Source organism: Cebus imitator, unplaced genomic scaffold, assembly GCF_001604975.1.
Source record: "Cebus imitator isolate Cc_AM_T3 unplaced genomic scaffold, Cebus_imitator-1.0 Scaffold65, whole genome shotgun sequence".
In the NCBI taxonomy this organism is placed as follows: Eukaryota; Metazoa; Chordata; class Mammalia; order Primates; family Cebidae; genus Cebus; species Cebus imitator.
The window spans coordinates 29681-54044 of NW_016107380.1; the positions used below are offsets into that span (position 1 = coordinate 29681).

A 24364-nucleotide genomic window follows, 5' to 3' on the forward strand; every position below is an offset into this window, starting at 1 on the left:
AAGAATGAAAGCTCAAGCCAGGGTTCTGAGGATTAAATCCTGGCAATGCTAAGCAGAAGGCTTAGAACTTAGGGTGAATTACTGAACTTTTCTGTGCCTCACCAGCTCACTCATGAGTAAAAGTGAGATTATAATGCTAACCTACATCATAGGGTAAATGGGAAGATTGCAGGCATTTAAAGCAGCATCAAATGTTGGCCAACATAGTGAGACTCCATTTTGATAAAAAATTTAAAAATTATCTGGATGAGGCAGGAGGATTGCTTGTACCCAGGAGTTAGAGGTTATAGTGAGTTATGATTCTGCCACTGTACTCCAGCCTGGGTGACAGAGAATCTGTCTAAAAAATTGACTAGTTAATTAATTAAAACAGTGCCTGACATATAGTAAAAACTCAATGAGTTAGTTATCATTATTATTAATATCCACATATCGTTTTTCTATATTAAGTTTAATCCTAAATAAAACTTTAAATGAGTAACAAATATATTTTTCAAACTTTTATTTAAAAAAAAACCACTTTACATCACAATGCTACATATGTAGAAATTACTCAAATTACTCAAAGGGAACATTTTCAAACCTCATGGGATAGTAAGTAATTTGAACTTTTTAGCATTGAATTGAAATGAAAAACTCGTCAAAAAGAAAGGACTACAGAATGACAGCAATATGTTGCTGACTTATTTAACACAGGTGATTACACTTTCATTGGTGTCGACAATGTTTTGCATTTGATTCATCTAAGGTTTTCTTTTGAAAAAATTACAGAGGTTAGTGCTGCAGGAGCGGGGAATGGAAAGTTGTTGAATGGGCACAGAGTTTTCATTTTGCAAGATGAAAAAGTTCTGAAGGTCTGTTGTACAACAATGTGAATATACTTAGCACCACAGAGCTGTAAACCTAAAATTGCTAAGATGGTAAATATGTTATGGATTTTAAAATAAATCCCTTAAATTATAAAATATTTTTGGACTATAGATTTCTATAAATGCTGAAAAGAAAAACAGATGAGAAGAATTTTCATCACAATAATGCATAATGAGTTTTCTAGTCATTTTCTAGTATCTAGTCTTCTTTCAAATTATGTTATTTGTTATCTTGTATTTTTTTATACAGCCTCTTATGCCTTGTCTTATAGGTACGAAGTAAACATTTATACTTTGGAATAAAGGAAACTCATGAGTACCAGTTTCAAAACTTAGAGTCTAGGCTTGGGAATCAATTAGAGAAACCTTGGGACAAAAAGTGTCATAAGCCTAGATGAGCAAACACCTAACACAAAAGAAGTAAGAATTGAGATTGCATCTTATATTCGAAGTCAGAAACAAATCAGGAACATATGTAAGCCAAAAAACAGTCACTTTCCAGGATTTAGCCCTTAGTGATAAGGACCAGATTCGTATCACAGGATGAAAAAGACAAAACAAAACCACAAAGGGAAATAGTATGCAAAGGAAATAAAATAATGGACTTTCCTGACATGAATTCTCTGACCCAGGCCAGAAGGGCTTCTGTAGTATCTTTAAAAGTGTTTAAAGTGGCACCACTCCAAAGGAAAATGAAATTAGGAAATCATCCACCCAAGCAAGGGATATAAACAATTGGATCCTCTCTTAAAGCAATACAAACCCACTTTGTCTCAACCCAATGGAGGCCTTACTTAAGATGTGGGTGGGAACAGTGTTCCTTTCCTCCACATCCCCCTTAGGAATCAAATGTGATGAAGAAAAAAAGGAAAGCAAGCTAACAGTCCTACAATCCATTCTAATTCATGTGATTTTTAAAATGTGTCATTTGTAATCAGAAATCAGCAAAATCAGTAGCATCCATGTCTAACTGGAGAATGTTTTCACAGAATGCTCAGTGAAAATGCCTTGCTTATCTGAATTCCCTAGAAGAACCTAACTCCCCTTGGAAAAGACCGGAGGCTTGAGATACTAGTCAGCTCTATGGTGCAGCCCATTTAAACCCAAAGCTCAGCTCGGATTAAACACAATATCCCATTTTCCAGATGTACAGGAAGCAAGGGAGACTCCTCAACTCCATTTAGAAAAAAGCTGTCATGGTTTTATTGATCTGTAAGAGGTAGGCCCTGATGGTTAGGCCATTTATTGTGCAGCTGGGCTATTCTAAACCCATGGTGGAAGAATCCCATATTTATAAAACCACTAACTTCAATTATGACAAATGCACAAGAAAGTTAGCACTCATATTCTATTACTCTTTCCCATAAATGGGTTTTACCACTAGAATAGACCTACAATGAATAATAAATGCTCCACAAATAAAAAGATGAGGCATAATGAGTCTTTCCATCTACCCATGTATAAAAAGATTGAACCAAGAAAAAAATCCATTCTACCGGGAGAAAAAAAGGAGAGAAATAATTAGTCTCCTTTATATTTAAAGCATATAGAGGAAATCTGTTTTAACATAATCACATACCTTTAGGAAAACAATAGAAGACGATTTTTTAAAGTGTGTATAATAAAATTATTGTATAATATCTCTTGACCACAGAATTTCTAGCACTCATTTGGTCTGATTAGGTTTTGTTGTGAAATACACAAGAACGCAAATGAACTAAAATACACCTCCCATCCCACTTCCTTTTTTGACAATGATGTTCCCACATTGACCTTTGCAATGCTGCCATACAGAGCAGTCACAGTTACTTAAGGTCATTATCCATTCATGAGAGAATAGCTCCCCACCCTACCCACTAAACTGGTGAAATATTCAGTCTATTATGGCTTTTCAGGGTTCCTTGAGGCTGTTTTAAGCAACTCTCAGTGATATGAACACTAGAGAAGGATTGAAAACAAGCAGTCATTCCCTACCCCTCACCCCAAATCCAGCACTTTCCAAATCGAAAAGATTCATTTGCAAATGCTCCATGTATAGGATGGGAGAAGGTCTACCAAGAGCCATTCATTCATTCATTCATTCAACATACATTTACTGAATGTTTAACATAAGCCAGGCACTATAAAAGTTTCTTTGAGATCTCATCAAAAAAGAAAACAAAAATCCCTGTTCTCATGGAATTTATAATCTACTAGGAAGTGGGGTCAGATAATAAACAATAGAAATAACTTATAAATGTTAAACAGTAAAATGTGCTTTGGAAAATGAAAAAAGTAAGGTACAAAAAGAAGAGGAATTAGTGTAGGCACGGTGGCTCACATCTATAATCTCAGCTCTTTGGGAGGTCAAGGTAGGACCATCACTTGAAGCCAGTTGGACACCAGCCTGGGCAACTGAGCAAGAAAAATTTTAAAAATTAAAAAAAAAATTTTTTTCAAATTAAGCTGGGTGTTGTGGTGCATCCCTTTGTTCCTAGCAACTTGGGAGGCTGAGGCAGGAGGATTGCTTTGAGCCCAGGAGTTAGAGGCTGCAGTGGCTATGATCACACTACTGTACTCCAGCCTGGGTGAATAAGCAAGATGCTGTCTCAAAAAAAATAAATAAATAAAGAGAAAACAAAAGAAAAGGAGGAATCAGAAGTGCTGGGGGAGTTACTTTATACCTACCAGGATAGCAATAATAAAAAAGACAGGTAGCAATAAATGTTGGCTGGAATATATAGAAATTAGAATGCTCATACACTGCTGGTAGGAATATAAAATGGTGTGGCCACTTTGAAAAACAGTCTGGCAGTTCCTCAAAATGTTAAACATTGAATTACCACATGACTAAGCAATTTCATTTCTGGGTATATAACCAAGAGAAGTGAAACTAAGAGAAGCAAAGACACATATGTACACAAGGACTTACATACAAACGCCCACAGCAACATTATTCATAGTAGCCAAAAATAGAAACAAACCCAATGTCCAGCAACTGATGAATAGATAAATAAAATGTGGTCTATTCATACAATGGAATATTTAGTATTTGACAACGAAATGATGTACTGATACATGCTAAACCATGGATGACCAGTGAAAGCTTGCTAAGTGAAAGATATCAGTCATAAAAGACCACATATGTATATATGATTCCATTTACATGTGATATCAAGAACAGGCAAACCCACAGAGATAGAAAGTAGAGCTGGAAGATTGGTGAAATGGAGAATGACTGCTAATGAGTATGGGGTTTCTTTCTAGAGTGATGGCAATGTTTCAAGTTGATTGTGGTGATGGTTGCACAGCTTGTGAATGTCACTAAAGTCTATTGAATTGCACATGTTAAATGGGTGGACTGTTTGGTATATCAATTACATGTCAACAAGGCCATTTAATTTAAAGAATGCTGGGGGAGAAGAGAGATTTGAAATAGAATAATACAGATAGACCTCATTGAGAAAGTAGCATCTGCACATAGACTTTATTGAAGGAGATAACACATTGGTTAACCATAAAGAAATCTAGAGGAAAAGTTTCATTTTCTTTTCCATTTCAAAGCACCAGAGGGCCTGCTTAAATGTACCCAAGTTAAAAGAGATAACCTGAGTGTTCCTATAACTATCAAAGAAATTGAATATGCTATTTAAAATCCTTTCAAAAGAGAAATCTTTAAGTCCATAATGTTTTGCTGTTTATTCTAACACACATTTGATGAAGAAAATAACAACAATTCCTTGTCCAGTCTATCGTCAATGGGCATTTGGATTGGTTCCAGGTCTTTGCTATTGTAAACAGTGCCGCTGTGAACATATGAGTGCATAGTGTCTTTATAATAGAATGATTTGTGTGGCACATATATACCATGGAATACTACGCAGGCAAAAAAAATGATGAGTTTGTGTCCTTTGTAGGCACATGGATGAATCTGGAAACCATAATTCTCAGCAAACTGACAGAAGAACAGAAAGTCAAACACAACATGTTCTCACTCATAGGCAGGTGATGAACAATGAGAACACATGGACAAGGGGAGGGGAGCATCACACACTGGGGTCAGTTGTGGGGTGGCCAAGGGAGGGACAGCGGGGGACTGGGGAGGTCAGGGAGGGATAACATGGGGAGAAATGCCAGATGTAGGTGACAGGGGGATGGAGGCAGCAAACCACATTGCCATGTGTGTACCTACGCAACAATCCTGCATGATCTGCACATGTACCCCAGAACCTAAAGTGCAATTAAAAAAAAAAAGAAAATAACAATTCTACACAATCTCTTCCAGGAACAGAAGAGGAAGGAACAGCTGCCAGTTGATTATATAAAGCTGGTGTTGCCTTGATACCAAAGCTATACAAAGACAGTACAAGAACACTACACACCAATATACCACGAATCCTCAACAAAACATTATTCAATAAAATCCAGAAAAATATAAAAAGAATAATACACCATAACACAGTGGGGTTTATCCTAAGGATGCAAAAACTGGTTAAAATTAAAAAATCTGTCAATGTAATCAATTGTAATTCGTAGTCTAAAGAAAAAAACCCAGATGATCATATCAACTGACCCAGAAAAAAAGCATTTGAGAAATCCAGTAGCTATTCATAATAAATATTCTTAGAAAGCCAGGAACAAAAAAGAACTTCCTCAACCTAGTAAATGGCATCTATAAAAACCTTCAACTGGGCCAGGCACGGTGGTTCACACCTGTAATCTCAGCACTTTGGGAGGCCAAGGTGGGCAGATCATGAGGTCAGGAATTCGAGACCAGCCTGGTCAACATGGTGAAACCCTGTCTCTACTAAAAATACAAAAATTAGCCAGCTGCAGAGGCATGGGCATCTAATCCCAGCTACTTGGGAGGCTGAGGCAGGAGAATCGCTTGAACCCAGGAGACAGAGGTTGCAGTGAGTTGAGATCACGCCACTGCACTCCAGCCTGGGCAACAGAGCAAGACTCCATCTCAAAAAACAAAAACAAAAATAACCCTTCAACTAACATTATACTTAATGAATGCTTTCCCCCTAAGAATAGGAACAAGGCAAGGATGTCCCCTTCACCACTCCTGTTTACTACTGTAGTAGAAGTCCTAGCTGGTGCAAAAACAGAAGAAAAAAGTAAAAGGCATGCAGGTTAGAATGGAAGAAATAAAATGATTCAGATTCACAGATGACATAATGGTCCATGTAAGAAATCCTAAGGTATTTTCACTAGAGCTGATAAGTGAGTTTAATAAGGTAGCATAAAGCAATGAACAACTGGAAACTGACATTTAAAAAATATATGTCATTTACAGTAGCTGAAAAATAAAAAAAATACTTAAGTATAAACTTAATACTGTTTTCTAAAAACTTCAAAATTCTAATTAAAAAAAAATGGAAGAGCTAATCAAATGGAGAGGCATACCAATTCATAAATTACAAGGTTCAACATGGTATAAGTATCAATTCTATCCAAAATGCAGCATAGATTTAATGTGGTTTCAATAAAAATCCTAGCCAAAAACAAAACCCAAAAACCAAAACAACAACAACAACAACAAACAGCAGCAACTTTTTAACAATAAAAACGAGTTGGTTCTAAAATTTAAATGAAAGCCAAACAAACTAGATTCATTAAAACAATTTTAAATGAAGAATAAGGTTAGAGAAATCATACTACCTAATTTTCAGACTTGCAAAGCTATAATAATCAAGAGAGTGTAATATTGGAGAAAGAACAGACACAGATTAAAAGAATAAAGTAGTGAATCCAGAAATAGACCACATATATGTTACCAATAAATTTTTGACAAAGGTATAAAGGCAATTCAATGGGGAGATGACAGTCTTTTCAACAAATGCCGTTGAAGTTTCTTACACATAACACCAAAAGCATGATCTGAAGATAGAGAGAGAGAGAGAAAAAAAATGTTCTTCGTCAAAATTAAAAGGCTTTGCTCTTAAAAGACACTGTTAAAGAAAGGAAAGACAAGCCACTAGAGGCTGGCAGAAATTATCACCAAGTAACATATCTGACAAAGGCATTGTACCTAGAAGATATAATACTATCAAAACTCAACAAACTACTCAGTAAAAATTGGCCAAAAGACTTGAAAAGACTTTTACCAAAGAGAATATATGGAAGAACAATATATGCTTATTAATTTTAAAACAATACAAAGGCAACTTAATAGAAAAATAACAATCTTTACAACAAATTATATTGAAATAATTAGATATTTACATGCAGAAAACCAGCCTTGACCTAAACCTCACCCCTTGTATAAAAGTGATCCTAAAACTGATTGTAGATCTAAATATAAAATATAAAACTGTAAAAACATTTAGAAGAAAACATAGGATAAAAATCTTTGTGACCTGGGGTTAGGCATGACAAGAGGCCAAAAGCATAATCTATTAAAAAACAAAACAAAACAAAACAAAAAACTCAACATGGTAGATTTCATCTAAATTAAAATTTTTTCCTTTGCAAAAGGTGCTGTTATAAGAATGAAAAGACAATCTACAGAGTGGGATAAAATATTTGAAAATCACATATCCCACAAGGAACTTGTATCTAGAAAATATAAAGAACTCTCAAAATTTAATAGTAAAAAAACAAATGACCCAATTAAAAATTAGGCAAAATATCTGAATAGAAACTATCAAAGGGGATATGTGGATGACAGATAAGTACATGAAAAGAAGTTAATTGTTGGAAAAATATTCTACAAATATTTTCTCCCATTTCACAGACTGTCTCTTCACTCTGTTGATTGTTACCTTTGCTGTGCAGAAACTTTTTATTAATAGTTTAATTCAGTCCAATTTGTCTGTTTATGTTTTGTTGCCTGTACTTTTGAGGTCCTAGACATAAAATCTTTGCCCAGGCTGATGTTCTAGAGTGTTTCCCCTATGTTTTCTTCTAGTAGTTTCATAGTTTTGGGTCTTCTGTTTATGTCTTTGATTGTGTTGATTTTTATATACTGTGGGGGGTCTATTTTCATTCTTTTGTGTCTGGATATTCACTTTTTCCACCACAATTTATTGAAGACGATGTTCTTTCCCTAATCTATGTTCCTGGAACCTTTGTCAAAAATTAGTTGGCTGTAAATATGTAGATTTATTTCTGGGTTGTCTATTCTGTTCCATTGATCTATGTGTCTGTTTTCATACAAATACCATGCTGTTTTGGTTAGTATAGCCTTGTAATATATTTTGAAGTCAGGTAGCATGATGCTTCCAGCTTTGTTCTTTTTGCTCAGGATTGCTTTGGCTGTTTGGTCTCTTTTTCAGTTCCATACAAACTTTTCTGTCTGTGAAAAATGTCATTGGTATTTTGATAGGGATTGCACTGAATCCACAGATTGCTTTGGGTATTATGGTCATTTTAACAATATTAATTCTTCCTATCCATGATCCTAGGATGTCTTTCCATTTGTATGTGTTCTCTTCAATTCCTCTTATCCATGTTTTCTATTTTTGCTTACAGAGGTCTTTCACCACCTTAGTTAATTTTTTCCCTTGGCATTTTACTTTATTTTTTGTAGTTATTGTAAATGAGATTGCTTTCTTGCTTTCTTTTTCAGCTAGTTTGTTATTGGTGTATGGAGATGCCACTTAGCTGGGTGTGCTGGCTCATGCCTGTAATCTCAGCACTTTGGGAGGCTGAGGCTAGTGGATTGCCTGGGTAACACAGTGAAACCCTATCTCTACAAAAAATATAAAAACTAGCTGGGTGTGGTGGTGTGCACCTGTAGTCCCAGCTACTTGGGAGGGTGAGGTGAGAGGATCACCTAAGCCTGGGAGGTAGATGCTGCAGTAAGCATCTATGCAGCACTCCAGCCTGAGTGACAGAGTGAGACCCTATCTCTAAAAAAAAAAATTGAAAAGAGACACCACTGATTTTTATGCTGATTTTGTATCTTGTAACTTTACTGAATTTGTTTATCAGATCTAAGAGTTTCCAGATATAAGATCATGTTGTTTGCAAAGTTTGTCTTTTTCTTTTCCAATTTGGATGCCTTTTATTTCTTTCCTTGCCTAATTGCTCTGGCTAGGATTTCCAGCACCATAGGAGTGGTGAAAGTGGGCATCCTTGTCTTGTTCCAGTTCTTAGAGGTAAGGCTTTTTAACTTTTCCCCATTCAGCATGATGTTAGCTGTTGGTTTGTTATATAAGGGGTTTAACATGTTGAGCTATGTATGGGGAACTCAAATAACTCAACAGCGAAAAACCAAATAATCCCATTAAAAAGTGTGCAAAAGATATGAATAGATACATAGGTATTTATCAAAAACATATACAAATGGCAAACAGTTATATGAAAAATGCTCAACATCACTCATTATCAGGGAAATGGAAATCAAAACCACAATGAGATATTATCTTACTTCAGTTGGCATGGCTATTATCAAAAAGACAAAAAATAACAGACGTTGGTGAGGATTCAGAGAAATGGAAACTCTCACACAGTGTTGGTAGGAATGTACACTGGTATAGCCATTACAGGGAACAGTATGGAGGTTTCTCAAAAAAACTAAACTAAACTAAACTAAAAAAAAGCCACCTTATGAGATCCAACAATCCCACTACCAGGTACTTACCCTCCAAAAAATGGAACTCAGTATATCAAAAGGATACCTGCAGGTCCATGTTTATTGTAGCACTGTTAACACTAGCCAAGATATGGAATGAACCTAAGTGTCCATCAAAGATGAATGGATAAAGAAAATATGGTTATATATGCACAATGGAATGCTATTTGGCCATAAAAGAGAATAAAATCCTGTCATTTGCAGCAACATAGATAAAACTGGAGGAAATTACATTAAATAAAATAATCAAGGCACAGGAAGACAAATACATGTTCTCACTCATAGGCGGAAGCTAAAAAAAGTTGATCTAATAGAGGTAGAGAGTAGAATGACAGTTACCAGAGGCTGCGAAAGGTGTGTGGGTGTTGGTGGGGGAGGGGATAAAGAGAGGCAGATTAATGGGTACCAACATACAGTTACATAGAAGAAATAAGTTTAATAGCACAGTAAGGTGACTGCAGTTGCAACAATGCATTGTATATTACAAAATAGCTAGAAGAGAGGATTTGAAATGTTCCCAATGGTAGAAATGATAAATGTCTGAGGTGATGGGTATCCTAAATACCCTGACCTGATCATGACACAGTATATGCACATAACAAAATATCACATGTACCCTACAAATATATACAAACATTATGTATCAATAAAAAAGTTCAACCTCACTAGCCCATTAGGTAAATGCAAATTAAAACCATGACAAAATACCACTGCATACCTACTAAAAAGGTTAACATAAAACTAATGACAGTATACCCATGTTCAGAGCAGCAATATCCACAACAGCCAAGAGGTGGATGCAGCCCAAATGTCCATTGACCAATGAATGGATTTAAACAATATAGTATACTACACAGTCTTTTAAAAAAATGAAATCTTGTCACATGATACAGCACAGATGAACTTGAGGACATTATGCTTGATGAAATAAGCTAGTCACAAAAAGACAAATACTATCTGAGTCCACTTACATGGGCGATCTAAAGGAGTCAAATTCATAGTTACAGCAAGTAGAATGGTGGATTACTGGAGGGCGAAAAGGAAGTCGTCTAATAAGTTTCAGTTCTGCTAGATGAAAAATTCTGGAGATCTATTTACAGAACAATATAAATATATTGAACACTACTGAACTGCACATTTAAAAATGGTTAAGACAGTGAATTTTATGATATGTGCTCTTACCATAACAACAAAAAATGATGACAATAGCAAGTGTTGACAAGGATGTGGAGCAACTGGAACTTTTCTATGCTACTTGTAGGAACGCAAAACTCAGGAAAACTGTTTGGCATTTGCTTATAAAGTTAAATACACATTTAACATATGAACCCAAAATCCCATTCCTGAATATTTTCCCTAGAGAAATGAAAATGTTTGCTCACACAAGAACTTATACAAGAATATTCATAGCAGCTTTATTTATAATTACCCCAAACCAGAAACAACCCATATGTCTTTCATGTATGGATAAACAAACTGTGCTACATCTATTCCATGAAATACTATTGAAATAAATGGAATGAGGAATACATGCAACAACCTGGATGAATCTCTCATGATTCAATCTGGAAGTGAAAGAAACCAGTCTCCAAAGATATCACACTGAATGATTCCATTTCTATGACATTCTTGAAACAACAAAACTATGTTGAAGAAGAACAGACCAATAGTTGCCAGAGGTTAGGGGTTGGGAGAAGGGGTGCAGAATGGGGTGTGACTATAAAAAGACAGCACAAAGGAGATTTGGGGAGAGACAGAACTCTGACATACACTGACTGTGACAGTGATTATGCAAAACTATACATATATTAAAATTCTTAGAACTATACACACATATACACAGACACATATAAAACAAAGATGAAACACCCACGTGGTGAAAGACCGAGAGAGCCACAACCAAAGAGAGAGACAAGGCAGGAAAACATTTTGGAAAAGTCAAACAGCTACTTGTGTTTTCTGAAAGGTCAAGGGATTGACATAGCTGGCACAAACCAAGGCTCAACAAAAAAGCCCCATTTTTAAAGGCCCAGTTTGTTGGGGGGCTGTTTACAGGAAGTGTTTCCAAGAGGGGCTGCCAAAAACAACCAAGGGTAACCCTGACACCCCATGGTCTGGACTGTGCAGAAACTCATGGCTGGGGCCTCTGTTTTTCTTCCTTGGAGAGGAACCACCAAGAGGTGAGCTATAAATGTAAACTCACTAAAAGGGAAGGTGAAAGAAGTTGTGGAGCATCATCCTTTGCTCTACTCTGGAAAAGATGAACATTATCTAGAAAAAGATGGAAGAATTAGGCCAGGCACAGTGGCTCATGTCTGTAATCCTAGCACTTTGGGAGGCTGAGGCGGATGAATCACTTGAGGTCAGGAGTTTGAGACCAGCCTGGCCAACATGGCAAAATCCCATCTCTACTAAAAATACACATAAAAAACTTAGCCAATGTTGTGGAACACACCTATAATCCCAGCTACTCGGGAGGCTGAGGCAGGAGAATCGCTTGAACATGGGAGGCAGAGGCTGCAGTGAGCCGAGATCGCACCACTGCACTCCAGTCTGGGTAACAGAGTGAGACTCTGTCTCAAAAAAAAAAAGGAAAGAAAAAAAAAGGAAGAATTATACAGATAAGGAAGCCACACAAAAAGAAATGTTTTGAAGAAGAAAATAGGAACCAAGAGTTGACCAACTACATGACAAAACTAAGATGTTCTGTCAAGAGGTTGACAGGGGGAAAAAAAAGATAGCACACAGGAGAGGGAGAATTGATGTGCTGTGTAGACTTGGCATGGAGCAGCAGGTAAGACAGAGAATGGTGGTGCAGCAGAGACTCCGAGCCCGTGTCTTGCTTCTCTCACTGACCCGCTATTCTCAATCTCCACATATACTCTGATTTTCCCCACAATACCCTCTCCTTGTGTTTCTTCCCTGGAATACTAGCTTCATGAGCCTGTGTCCCTATAACAGAATCTGGGCACAGGGTAGAAGCTCGGTGAATATTTGCTGTATGAATGGATGACAAGGAGGATTCATCAGACCCAGCAGGAAAAGTCAAAAGTGGTCACTGAGGAGCTCTTGAATGCTAGAGATGACAGCCCTGCACGGACCTGCCTGGCTAATTGGAAGGAACACTGTCTTCTTGGAATGTGTTTCTTAGGACATAAAAGAGAGCAGATCAAAACTCCTCAAACTCTCCTCTACTGATTGCTAAAAATAAGAATAATTGTCTTCCTCAGAGCCATCTGGATGGTCTAGCTAGTCAGAAGTCCTGAGTAGAAAACAGGGAGGCATAGAAGGTGAGGTGTAGTTCTCTTCTTTTCTGGCTAGAGATCATGATATATGAAAAGAGTGGATAAAAAAACGTGAAAAGCCATTTTAACCGATGGTGTTGAAGACAAGATCTGATTTTCTGGACCATAACATTCATACAATAGCACTAGCCTGACAAGACATGTGGTTCAATATATGAAAACAGGAATGAGAGCCCAGACTATTCACAATAGTCAAGACATGCAATCAACCTAAGTGTTTATCAACAGATGAATGGATAAAGAAAATCTAGTACATATACACAATGCAACATTATTCCACCATGATGGAATATTATTCAGCCATAAAAAGAATAAAATTCTGTCATTTGTAGCAACATGGATGGAACTGAAAGACATTATGTTAAGTAAAATAAGCCAGGTACAGAAAGACAAATGTTGCATGTTCTCACTCACATGTGGGAGCTAAAAAAAAAAACCTGAACTCATGGAGAAGAGTAGAATGACAGTTACCAGAAGCTGGGAAGGGTAGTGGGGAGAAAGGAATAAAGAGGGGATGTTTAAGGGATACAAATGTACAGTTAGATAGAAAGAATAGATGTAGTGTTTAGTAGCACAATGGGGTGATTACAGCTAACAGTACTGTATGTCTCAAAATAACTAAGAGAGTGGAACTGGAATATTTCTAACGAAAAGAAATGAGAAGGGTTTGAGGTGATGTATATCTCAATTATCTTGATTTGAACATTACATGTTGTATGCTTATATCAAAATATCACATATACCCCATAAATATGTACAACAATTAGGTATTCACTAAAAGTACAAAAATTTGAGAAAAAAATGGCATGCCAAGAAGATGCTCACTGAATTGGGCTATTGAAGAGAAACTTAAAGCTGAATTCAAGAGGGAGGAAAACACCTAGATAATGGTATAAAACCAGGTATCAAAGAGGATAGCAGGCAGAAAAAAAAAAAAAAAAAAAAAAAAAAAAAAAAGCAATGCCAGAGATTTCTAGTGCTTTCGGAGAAACTAGCATCCAAGAAATTTGGATATGATATGTACATATGTCCACATGAGAGCATACAGAAAGAACAGAAAATATATTGTTGTAAAAAAGTAAAACAGATCACCCCATTAGGAGGCGTTGGGTGATATTTTCCACAAAGAGAACATTAAATAAGCAGAAAAGTGATAGAGAGTTTTCATGGGAACTTCCAGCTCCCTAGACATTTACAAGATACTTAATTCTTACTGATAAATTCCTCTTTAAATAATAAGATGAAATTCTAGTGAAACTGTGGTTGGTGAAGTACAAATAATCAGAATTTTTAGAAAAGTCGCCATGTTAGGATAAAAATAGCTAAGAAAGATCATGTGAAGTACAGCTAGATGTACAGGCACCCTGTGGACTCCATGAGCACAGGGAACTGGTCAGGCTTGTTTATCACTATGTCCCTAGCACTGAGTGACCTAGACAATCTAGTATGCTCCTATGGTGAGAAACTCTGAAACTGACAATAGATAAAGGGATGAACTAACTTAAACGAAAGATGGAAGGATGATCATGTAACATTGTGATTAGGAGACACACACACACACACACACAAACACACACCCCAGAGAATAGTTAGAAAGACTGGAGATGATTTATTTCAGGACAACACAAAAGGAAACTTCCTTAACAATTAGAGCTGGGAATAAAGAATTTAGGAAGAAGCTCAATGACTGTATGTTACGGGGGCCGCTGGAGACAGGGTTGATTCCTGCCCTAGAGACAGAACTAGATGGCTAAGGTCCTTTACAGCTCAAACATTCTTAATTTCAATGGAAAATTATGAAAGTGTTTTACTATAGTAACAATAAGTAGTGTTTGGCTATATTCAGGCATATTATGAGTTAAACTCAATTTTGTAAATTAGTTTGGAAGCATACCCATCATTCCAAATAATCTAAAAATGAAATCCTGGGATACCACCAGTATGTAAGTTAAGGATTGTTTACAGACAGAGGCAATAAAGCATTATTATTTCAACTTAGAAAGGCAGTCTCAATAGGACTTGATACTGTATCCACCAGAAAACACCCACATATGCGCCATTCTAAACTGAAACTCCGTGAGGGTGGCTTTCTGACTTTTGGTTTGATGGTGGGTCAGAATCCACCTTGTGAATTTGAGTTGAAGAAAAAAACCCATAACAAAATGCTTATATTATAGACTTAAACCCTGTTCCTTTTCTGGTAGAATTGTATAGGATGAAGTTCCATAATTTGTTAGGAGTCATAGAGCTGGCAGTAGATATGAAGATTAACAACCAGGCCGGGTGCAGTGGCTCCTGCCTGCAATCCCAACACTTTGGGAGACCAAGGTGGGAGAATCGCTTGAGACCAGGAGTTTGAGACCAGCCTAGGCAACACAGTGAGACCTCGTCTCCACAAATAACACAAAAATTAGCCAGGCATGGTGGCCCACGCCTATGGTCCCAGCTACCCAGGAGTCTGAGGTGGGAGGATTGCTTGAGTCCAGGCGGTAAAGACTTCATTTGGGCCGTGATCACTCCACTGCATTCCACTCCAGCTTGGGTAACACAGTGAGACCCGGTCTCAATAACAACAACAACAACAAAGCTGAACAACCATGAAGTTCGTGAATGTGAGGCATTTTAATGGTTAAATTATCAGATGATGTTTGTAAAGGCCTGGAATCACAATGTGTCCACACCATCACAGAAAGTGCATGCTATCGCTAACTCATGTGATGATTTACCAGGGTTCTCTCAGTGCTTTCTCTTCCCTCCTTCCTGCCTTTGCTTAAATGTTACCTTCCCAGGAACATTTTCCTATTTTAAACCGTAACCTTCCTTCCATATTCTTTACTCCAATTCCTTGCTTTAATTTTCACTTCTCACTTTCTAATTCAGTATCTAACTTACTTGGGTTTATTTTCTGCTTCCTACTTGTACTAGAATCCAAGTTCTCTGCAAGAAGGAAGATAGTCTCTTTTATGTCATTAAAATCTATGTGAGTATCCCTAGAACCTATAACAATTCCTGACATACAATAGATAAAGATGCTCAGTAAACACTTGCTGAAGACAAAGAAGTGTCAAATATATAAGCAAGAAGCCCTCTGTGGATCTAGATGTGCTGTGTGGCCTTTGGCTGGTTATGTAACTTCTCCCTGATACAGTAAATTAGAAAAAGGAAAACATTCCCTCTTCTTCCTCCAATATGATGTGAGGATGAATGATAAATAAAAGCACTTCCAGGCTGGGTGTGTTGGCCAGCACTTTGGGAGGCTGAGGCGGGTGGATCAACTGAGGTCTGGAGTTTGAGACCAGCCTGGCCAGCAGGGTGAAACCCTGCCTCTAGTAAAAATACAAAAATTAGCTGGGCGTTATGGCACATGCTTGTAGTCCCAGCTACTCAGGAGGCTGAGGCAGGAGAATTGCTTAAACTCAGAGGCAGAGGTTGCAGTGAGCCAAAATTCCACTACCGCACTCCAGCCTGGATGACAGAGCGAGACTCCATCTCCAAAAAAAAAGCACTTCCTACTTCTTAGTGGAATAAGATAGGTAAAATCAAAATGCTGTCATTTATTAATGCAACCAGAGCAATCCTTAACAAATATCACCTTAAGCAAATCCTTTAACCTTGCCCTACTTTCTAGATGTGGAAAATAATCCCAAGTAGCAAAATCAGGTCTCTATGGTTACAAGAGAATATTATCCTTTCATAGGACCAAACATCATTTTGATCCTTGCCAACCATTTTTCTACATGTGTATTGTGGAAAGCAGGCCAGTCAAGTAGAACCAAAGTAATTCTTCAGGCAAAATCCTTCTTACCACAAAAGCTAGTGTGTGAGGCAAAGCCATGTATTAGAGCCACCTGTCAATGATCAGTCCTCACTGACCTGGGTAGGAAGACACCTTTCAGAGATGCAACTAGTGAATGGTCAAAAGTACTGGCTATAGGGCCTCATTGCTTAGGTTCACATACTGCTTTTGCCTACTGCCAGGTGTGTGTTAGCTTGGGCAAGTCATCTAAATGTTTTAGCCCCAGTTTCCTCATCATTAGAATTGGGATAATAGTAGCTTTTAAAGATTGTACTTCATGAGGTTGTACTGATGATTCAATGAGTTAACATGAATCAAGTTCTTGGAGCAGAACTGGGTACCTAAGAGCATTCAATAAAAAATAGCCATTATTATTAGGGAGTACAGAGTATCTTCAGGAAATCAAAGATTTTACCAGACGATTCTCGACAATTTAGTCTGATTCCTAGAATGCTGACACTGACAACAACACTACCCCAAAAGCTAGACAGGTATTCTTTCTCTATTACTACCAACACAAATAAAAGTCCCCATTTTATTGAAGATAAGTTGTCTTGAGTTTCTTCACATAGGAGTATAACTTACTTTTAAATAAGGACAAAAGATAGGAAAAATATTGATTCTAATAATTTTATTGGCTTCTTAATGGTGCTATGTGGTTGTAATTGTGAAGTACATGTTTTGGTATTTTAATTTGTTATAATTTTTTAAATCTTCAATTTCTTTTATAAAGTCCTAAAGCATAGGCTGGGTGTGATGGTTCATGCCTGTAATCTCAGCAGTTCAGGAGACCAAGGAGGATGAATTGTTTGAGCCCAGGAGTTTGAAACCAGCCTAGCAACACAGTGCAACCCTGTCCCTACAAAAAAATTCAAAAATTAGCTGGGTATGGTGGTGAATGCCTGTAGTCCCAGCTATTTGGGAGGCTCAGGTGGGAGGATCATTTGAGCCTAGGGAAGTTGATGTTGCAGTGAGCTGTGATTGTGTCACTGTACTCCCGCCTGGGCAACAGAATGAGACCCTCTCTCTTTCTTAAGAAAAAAAAAGTGTCCTAAAGCCCCCAGCACTGCATTTTTGGTTATAGTGGGTATTTAGTAAAGAAGCAATTCAAGACACATTTTTTGATTATGTCCCAGGTACAAGTTATTACATAAAGAACCTATATGAAGTGCAGCAAAAGTGAGTGTGATAGTCTCTGCCCTTAAATGCTTTACATAGTCAATTAGGAACAGAGACAGACACTTAAACAGGAAAACAAGTTAAAATAAACATGTCCTAACAGGAGTACAGGCAAAGGATGGGAGGCTGCCATCAGCTGGTGCCGAATCAGAGTCAAGAATATCTTCAGGAGGAAGAGACATGTTACTGAGCCTCGAATGATTGATAGCATTTCAACAGGTATAGCTGGGGGAAGGAGGTGCTCAGAGGAACAGGAAAGGGCAAGAAGAAAAGCCAGGGGACCAAGGAGGCTTGGGGTATGCTGAGCCGGTGACCCAGCATGACCGAAGTCCCAGGGCTGAGGACAAGGAGAAAAGTCCAGGCCAGTTTGGGTTAAACTGAGAAGAGCTGAGGTGTCCGGATTTCACTGAAGAAACCATGCAGACCCAGTCACACTTTTTAGCAAGAAGTGACAGGAGCAAAGTCCCATCTGAGGAATGTTTCCTGATGGTGGCATCCAAGACGATCTGGAGGGACAAGAGGGGAAACGGGTGCTCTGCCCACCTATGTCCCCAGATCCACCATGTTGGGCCACTGCTGCCGACCAGAGCAAGCTCTCCTCTCCCTGCTCACCCAGCTCCTGGGCTATGTCATTCTAGCAACAGCAGCTCCAGCACCACAGGCTTAGGATCTTAAAAGATTCCTCCTCCAAATCCATTCCCTGTGTTCCACTTTATATAGCAAGTTTCTGTCCTGAGTCCTTTGGTAAGTTCCTGTCTTAGTTATCAGCTCTATTCCCTTGTTCTTTGAAAAAGGATAGAACCAAAGACAGAGCACAGTGGCTCACGCCTGTACCCCCAGCACTTTGGGAAGCTGAGGCAGGCAGATTACTTGAGCACAGGGGTTTGAGATCAGCCTGGGCAATATGGCAAAATCCCATCTCTACTAAAAGTACAATACAAAAGTACAAAAATTAGCTGGGCATTGTGGCATGTGCCCGTGGTCCTAGCTGCTCAGGAGGTTGAGGTGGAAGGCTTGCTTGGAGCTGGGAGACTGAGGCTGCAGTGGGCTGTGATGTCACCACTGCACTCCAGCCTGTGTGACCAGGGTCCTGTTCAAGTCTTTCTGATTCCCCTGCTAGACACCATCTGCCCCACCTAAATACTCCTACCTGAGAAAAGAACACCCTGGTTACAGAGGCCTTCCTGAATTTTTTAATATTGCTCACCTGGATGCTCTGAGACTTACCCTACCTGTTGGAACTTGTGCCATTTTGTGGTGAAGTATTCATTGCTCTGTTTTCCTGGCTTGATACTCGTAAAGTCATTACCGTGGTCACTCTGGGGCTCCTGACAGCCCGTGACATCCCAAATCTCCTCTGTCAGCCTCCGCAGCTGGGTCAGGTTCCCCTTGCAGGTAGGCTTGCTGCTGGAACCCTGAGTCTCCCTGTCTTCTCTAGTGATCTACAGATCTCATAGGTAGCTACAAATAAGCATAGAAAAAGGCTACATTGCACTAACGGAGACATTAGGTGATAGGACTAGACAACAGGGATTGGCAAGATTGGCTCATGTTAAAGACTTTGGAATAAATCAAAAGTTTTAGGAGCTGATAGAAGGTAGAATATCAGTAAGAGAAAGAAGAGGCAAAGAACTCCATGGTTCAAAGTCTGGATGCCAAAGGAAGCCGTGTCTACAGTAGCAAGGATAGCTGGGGTTGACAGGGGATCTGTTTTTGTTGGAATGCATCTGTACATAGTACTTTTCCACTCCCTCTTCCTTCACTCCCTGTGTCCGTCATAGCATTTATTAGTACCTCACCTGTCTAGAATAAAAGCTCCATGAGGGCAGGAACCTTACTTGCTTATTGGCTGCAGAATAACAGGCTTCCAGAACAGTGCCTGGCAGCTAGGATGTTTTCCATGGAAATACATATAGACTGTATGAATGGATTTTGAGTTAACATGCTGTCTTCAGAGAGTGCTACCCATCAGGTGCTTGGGTAGATGTGTGGGCAATGGCTGGAGCCTGGGCCAGTTTGAGGGATATGGGTATGGGAAAGAAGGTCATATTCAAAGCAACAGAAGGGCTAAGGTACACAGCAGCCTTCTCTCAGGAGGTTAGAGGTGATGAGAAGAGGACGAGAGAAGGCAAAAGAGAGAAAGAGAAGTCCAAGACAACCAAGACAAGGGTAGCTTTTGTAAATTAAGGAAGAGGTATTTTGGAAATTAAGGCAGGACTGACTATTCAGTAACAGTAAATGTTGTAGAGGTTGAAATGAATGAAAATAAGAGAAAATAATTCATAAGAATAAAAATAAGAGAATGCCACTAGTCTAGACACTAGATTAGGAGGCTTGGAGTAACCTTAGTGAATACAGGGCACAGAGATAGATTGCAATGGGAAAAAGAATGAGAATGTGGGATGAAAGTGAAGCAGCAGAGATAGGTTAGATTTTCAGTAAGTTTGGTCTTGATGGTAAGACACTATGATTAGTCAGAGGAACAACTGTGTTTATTTAGAGAGGGCATTTGTACTCTTAGCTTTGGGGAGGCACAAGCATACATAAAAATCCAAAAGAAGGATGTTTATATCCTCACCTCCCACCAAATCAAATCAAACCAAAGCAAAATGGGGGAAAACGATCGTGTAGGAAAAAAACGTACAAATGCCATTTTGAGTTCTAAAGATAGGGAAGGGATAGAAGAACCTAGAGCTTAGGTGGGACCTCTCATGCAGGAGAAGAAAAGCAGTGAAGAGGGGTAGCTGGGGGAAGTGGATGGAAAAGAGGCCTATTCTCCTGCTCTAGAATCCAACAGTCAGACACTGAATAGCCTAAATCAGAGCCGAAGATACTGGAAACTTTCTGATTTAAAATAAGGCCAGGGATCAGGGAGCTGGGGCATAAGCCCAGCCTGCCTTCTAGGGCAAGATGTGCTTTGGACGTAGAAGGAAGATTCCAAAATACAACTGACTCAGGGACCACCAAAACAGGCCACGAATGGGACTCTTCTAACCTCCCACCACAATAGTAAACATATTATTACAATGCATTAATAAAACAGTGTTACATTCTGTCTACTACCAATTAAGATTTCCTATAACAGAAACCCATACTAGGAAAAGCGGTGTTTATCACTGTGCGGCAGAACACAATAAGATTCATATCCATGTGAATAACAACCCAGGAGTTTAAGAGAAGGACAAACGTAGAAGAGTTACTTTTCTTGGAAAAATTAACTTTCTTTTATACCTCAAGATATTGTGGGTCTTGCCTAAGGTGTACTTCATTGATTGCCAGAGAGCAGACAGCCCTTACATCCTAACAGCTCCATTTCACTGCTTGAGATAATTTTTTAAAGAAAATAACTCTCTTGGTTATATCCAAATATTAGGTTGGTGCAAAAGTAATTGTGGTTTTTTGCCACTAAAAGCAATGGCAAAAATCACAATTACTTTTGCATCAACTGAATAAATCAGTCTTCCTCTAGATACGACATCTTTCTCCAATGTGGAAAAAACTAACCTATGATACGCCATTCTGTACCTTATGTTAGGCTTCGAACCTTACATCTGGAGTCCTGCTCCCACCTTGGGAAGTGCTGGTAACGTGAAGAGCCAGATTCTCCCAATGCTTAAGCAAATGTGAGAGGGAGGCACTTGAAGAAGGCCAGTGAGGTTCCGTCCACAACCAAAAAACACAGAACAAGATGCCCAGCCAGGGACTGGAAGGAGTCGAGGGTATCCCTGAGGACCAACAACAGAATCTGGAACGAAGGCACCTTCGAGTTCAGTACATTCAACTCCCCGATTTTGCAGGCGAGAAACCCGAAGCCGATCTGACTTGTTCAAGGTCGCCCAGCCAGGTGTCCTCACACGGCACAGCACTCTGCGTCTCACTTCTCACTGCTAACCCGGGATGCCACTTAGGTACTGAAGAGGACCCAATAACCAAACCAGCATTATTTTCCCCTAAGCCAAGCCTCTCTTCTTTCTCTATCTTTTCATTACAGAAAAATTCCAATATCTGTAAGTAGTAAAATAAAAGTAATAACCACAATGGACCCATTGCCCAGCTTAAACAACCTAATTGTCAGTCTTCCCTCATCTATAGTCTTACCAACCTCACCCTCCTGTAGGATTATTTTGAAACAAATTCCAGGTAGCATGTCATTATTTCTTGTTAAATATGAAATGCTCAAATAAGCGATATAGCTGTAAATGCATCTGAGACAATTTTCTTTGGGGAGATTTGATGCCCCTCTTCCATATCCTTGCATTATGTGTAGCATTTTCAATTTCATGTCACAGCTCTGGAACAAAAGCCTAGCTCTTATTTTAGTACAGAACAATAAGACACGCTCTGTGACCCCGTACCTCTACTAACAATATTAGACTGTCGTGCAGTGGAGGGACTCTGATGAAGGCATTACTTTGGACAGTAAGCATGGGGAACGCTGAACCTAATAAACACTTTTCTATCTTAGACAAAATACACCGACGCTGGTACTTGTTTCAGTTGGGCTGAATTTTGGCCTTAGATTTAAAGCCAGCTTCCTCCTTGAGTCCATATGAAAGGAACTAAGCAATATAACTCTTAAGGTTTAACACATCTACAAACTAAATTAACAGGCAAACATTTTCACATCAACAGGGTTATGCCTCTACTCTTTTAAGACAGAGACCATTTATTTGTCCTAAGGATTTGATGGAAATTTAAAGAATATAACAAAACTTTTCTTTCATATAGCCACTTAAATCTTTCCTAAAGAATAAATACATCAAAAAAGACAGTTTTAAAAAGTCTTAATTAACAAATAAGGCCATACTACTATATATGCAACATAATGTTAAATATATAGTAGTATAGTCTACTAGTTAAATGGTTATTTACATATAAATATAAATATAAAACATAATGTGACATATATAGTAGTATAAACTAGTTAAATAAATATTTATATATTAGTAAAAATAGTATAGTCTAACTAGTTAAATATACATGTAACATTATGTGTATATAAAAATGGATACTTGCCACCACAATGTTGATGAATAGCATTTCCACTTACCATTTTCTACTATTTCACTCTGTTGCCTCGCCCACGCATTTTTTATATAAATTTTATTTATATATATTTTTAAGAATATATTAGAAAGTCAAGGTCATTATAAAAAGAAGGCAAATCAGAACTCTGGTTTCATCCATAAAATAAATAATTTCATTTCAAATATGGCTTAATTTTTTCTGGGAAAAAAACACTCTGTAAAATATAATTTTCTACCTTTTAAAACACTTTACAATTTATCCTGTCTTCTAACAAGTTATGATACTCATACCTGCTGAGGTTTCTCTAAATTTGTCGCTGGTCTTCTTTTTCCTCCATTTCCAAGGCTTAAAGATTTTACCAATGGTGGATAGTTTCCCCTTCCTCTTGAAGGGAGGTGTTTGGGAACCTGCTGTGGGGCCATCTGAGTTTGCTATAGAAGCTTTGTCCAGTCCATCAACTGTATAAAAGAAAATATATAGACAGAGAAACGTTGTAAAAAAAAAAGGTTGTAATAAAATATCATTGATTGCTTCCTGGGCTGTTAAAGGTAAGCACGCTTACTCTAATTGGAATCTCACATAAGGTTTACTTGTCCCACTTCACAGCTGGTAGGACTCCCCTCATAGCAATCAGTAAATCAGTCAATCAGAAATTACAATCCACTTAGAATATCATTTTGGGGAAACAGACTGGAAGCAAGAGACTACTTATATTACAGATGGGGCCAGACAAATACGTGCCTGTGCGACACAGCTGAATCCATCTCCAACAACCACATCAATATTTTGTACGGGAATAGAGTATTCTACGTATTTCTGAAATAGGATGTTCCTCCAGAGACTAGTCTGACATTCTCCATAATGAATATTACAGTGATGGTGTAGTTTAAACCATGGTTTCTCTTTCACAAAATAAAATTTGGTGCCAGGAAGCTAAATTCTACTTTTACAATGCTAAAACTATCTTTTGCTTCTATTACAAAAAAGGTTTTGAGTTTCAAAGAAACTGGTAACTACACTAACAACAAGAAATTTGTGGAAAATTTGGGTACCGTGTGTGACAAAAACATGTCTTTGTATGCCTTCACTATTTTATTAACCAGAAGACGCACACAAAATCTTAAGTTGCCTTGCTTGTACTGTGTTCTAGGCTGACGGAAAAGAGCAGTGACTTACATTACACCAACTATCAAATTTTAATGGCAAAGAACTGGAAGCAGACCAGAATGGATAAACTATAATATTATGCCATCAATAAAATAGCACTTGAAATTATGACCAAAAAAGAAAAAAGAAAAATCAAAACAGTAGTTTCTTCTTGGGGTGAGGAGGTAGAAATTACCTGAGAAGGAACTTGAGGGAACTTATGGGAGTGATGGAAATTATCTCAATAATGGTTGGATTACCCAAAACTCATCAAATGGTGTTTATAATTTTTTGTATTTCACTTTATGTAAAATTTACCTTAAAAAACATAAACAGATAGTGAAGTCTCATTAATAATATGCATGCTGAAGTGTTTAGAGGTGAAGTGTACTGATGTCCATCAAAAATAATAAATGGAGAGATACAAATTCTTTGATACTCTTTGTATTTTTTAAGGCTTAATATAATATTGGTAATA

At 38.1% G+C, this 24364-nt stretch overlaps 1 protein-coding gene across 2 annotated transcripts in view; it reads right to left on the minus strand.

Moving 5' to 3' along the window:
• The window catches only part of LOC108305659 (phosphatase and actin regulator 2-like), a 239032-nt gene that overhangs the window by 29585 nt on the left and 185083 nt on the right, over positions 1–24364 (minus strand). For both annotated transcript variants that reach the window (XM_017530385.2, XM_017530386.2), the window contains exon 2: positions 23031–23198. In XM_017530385.2, coding sequence (XP_017385874.1) covers positions 23031–23198 — 168 coding nt within the window. The remainder of the gene's footprint in view (positions 1–23030; positions 23199–24364) is intronic.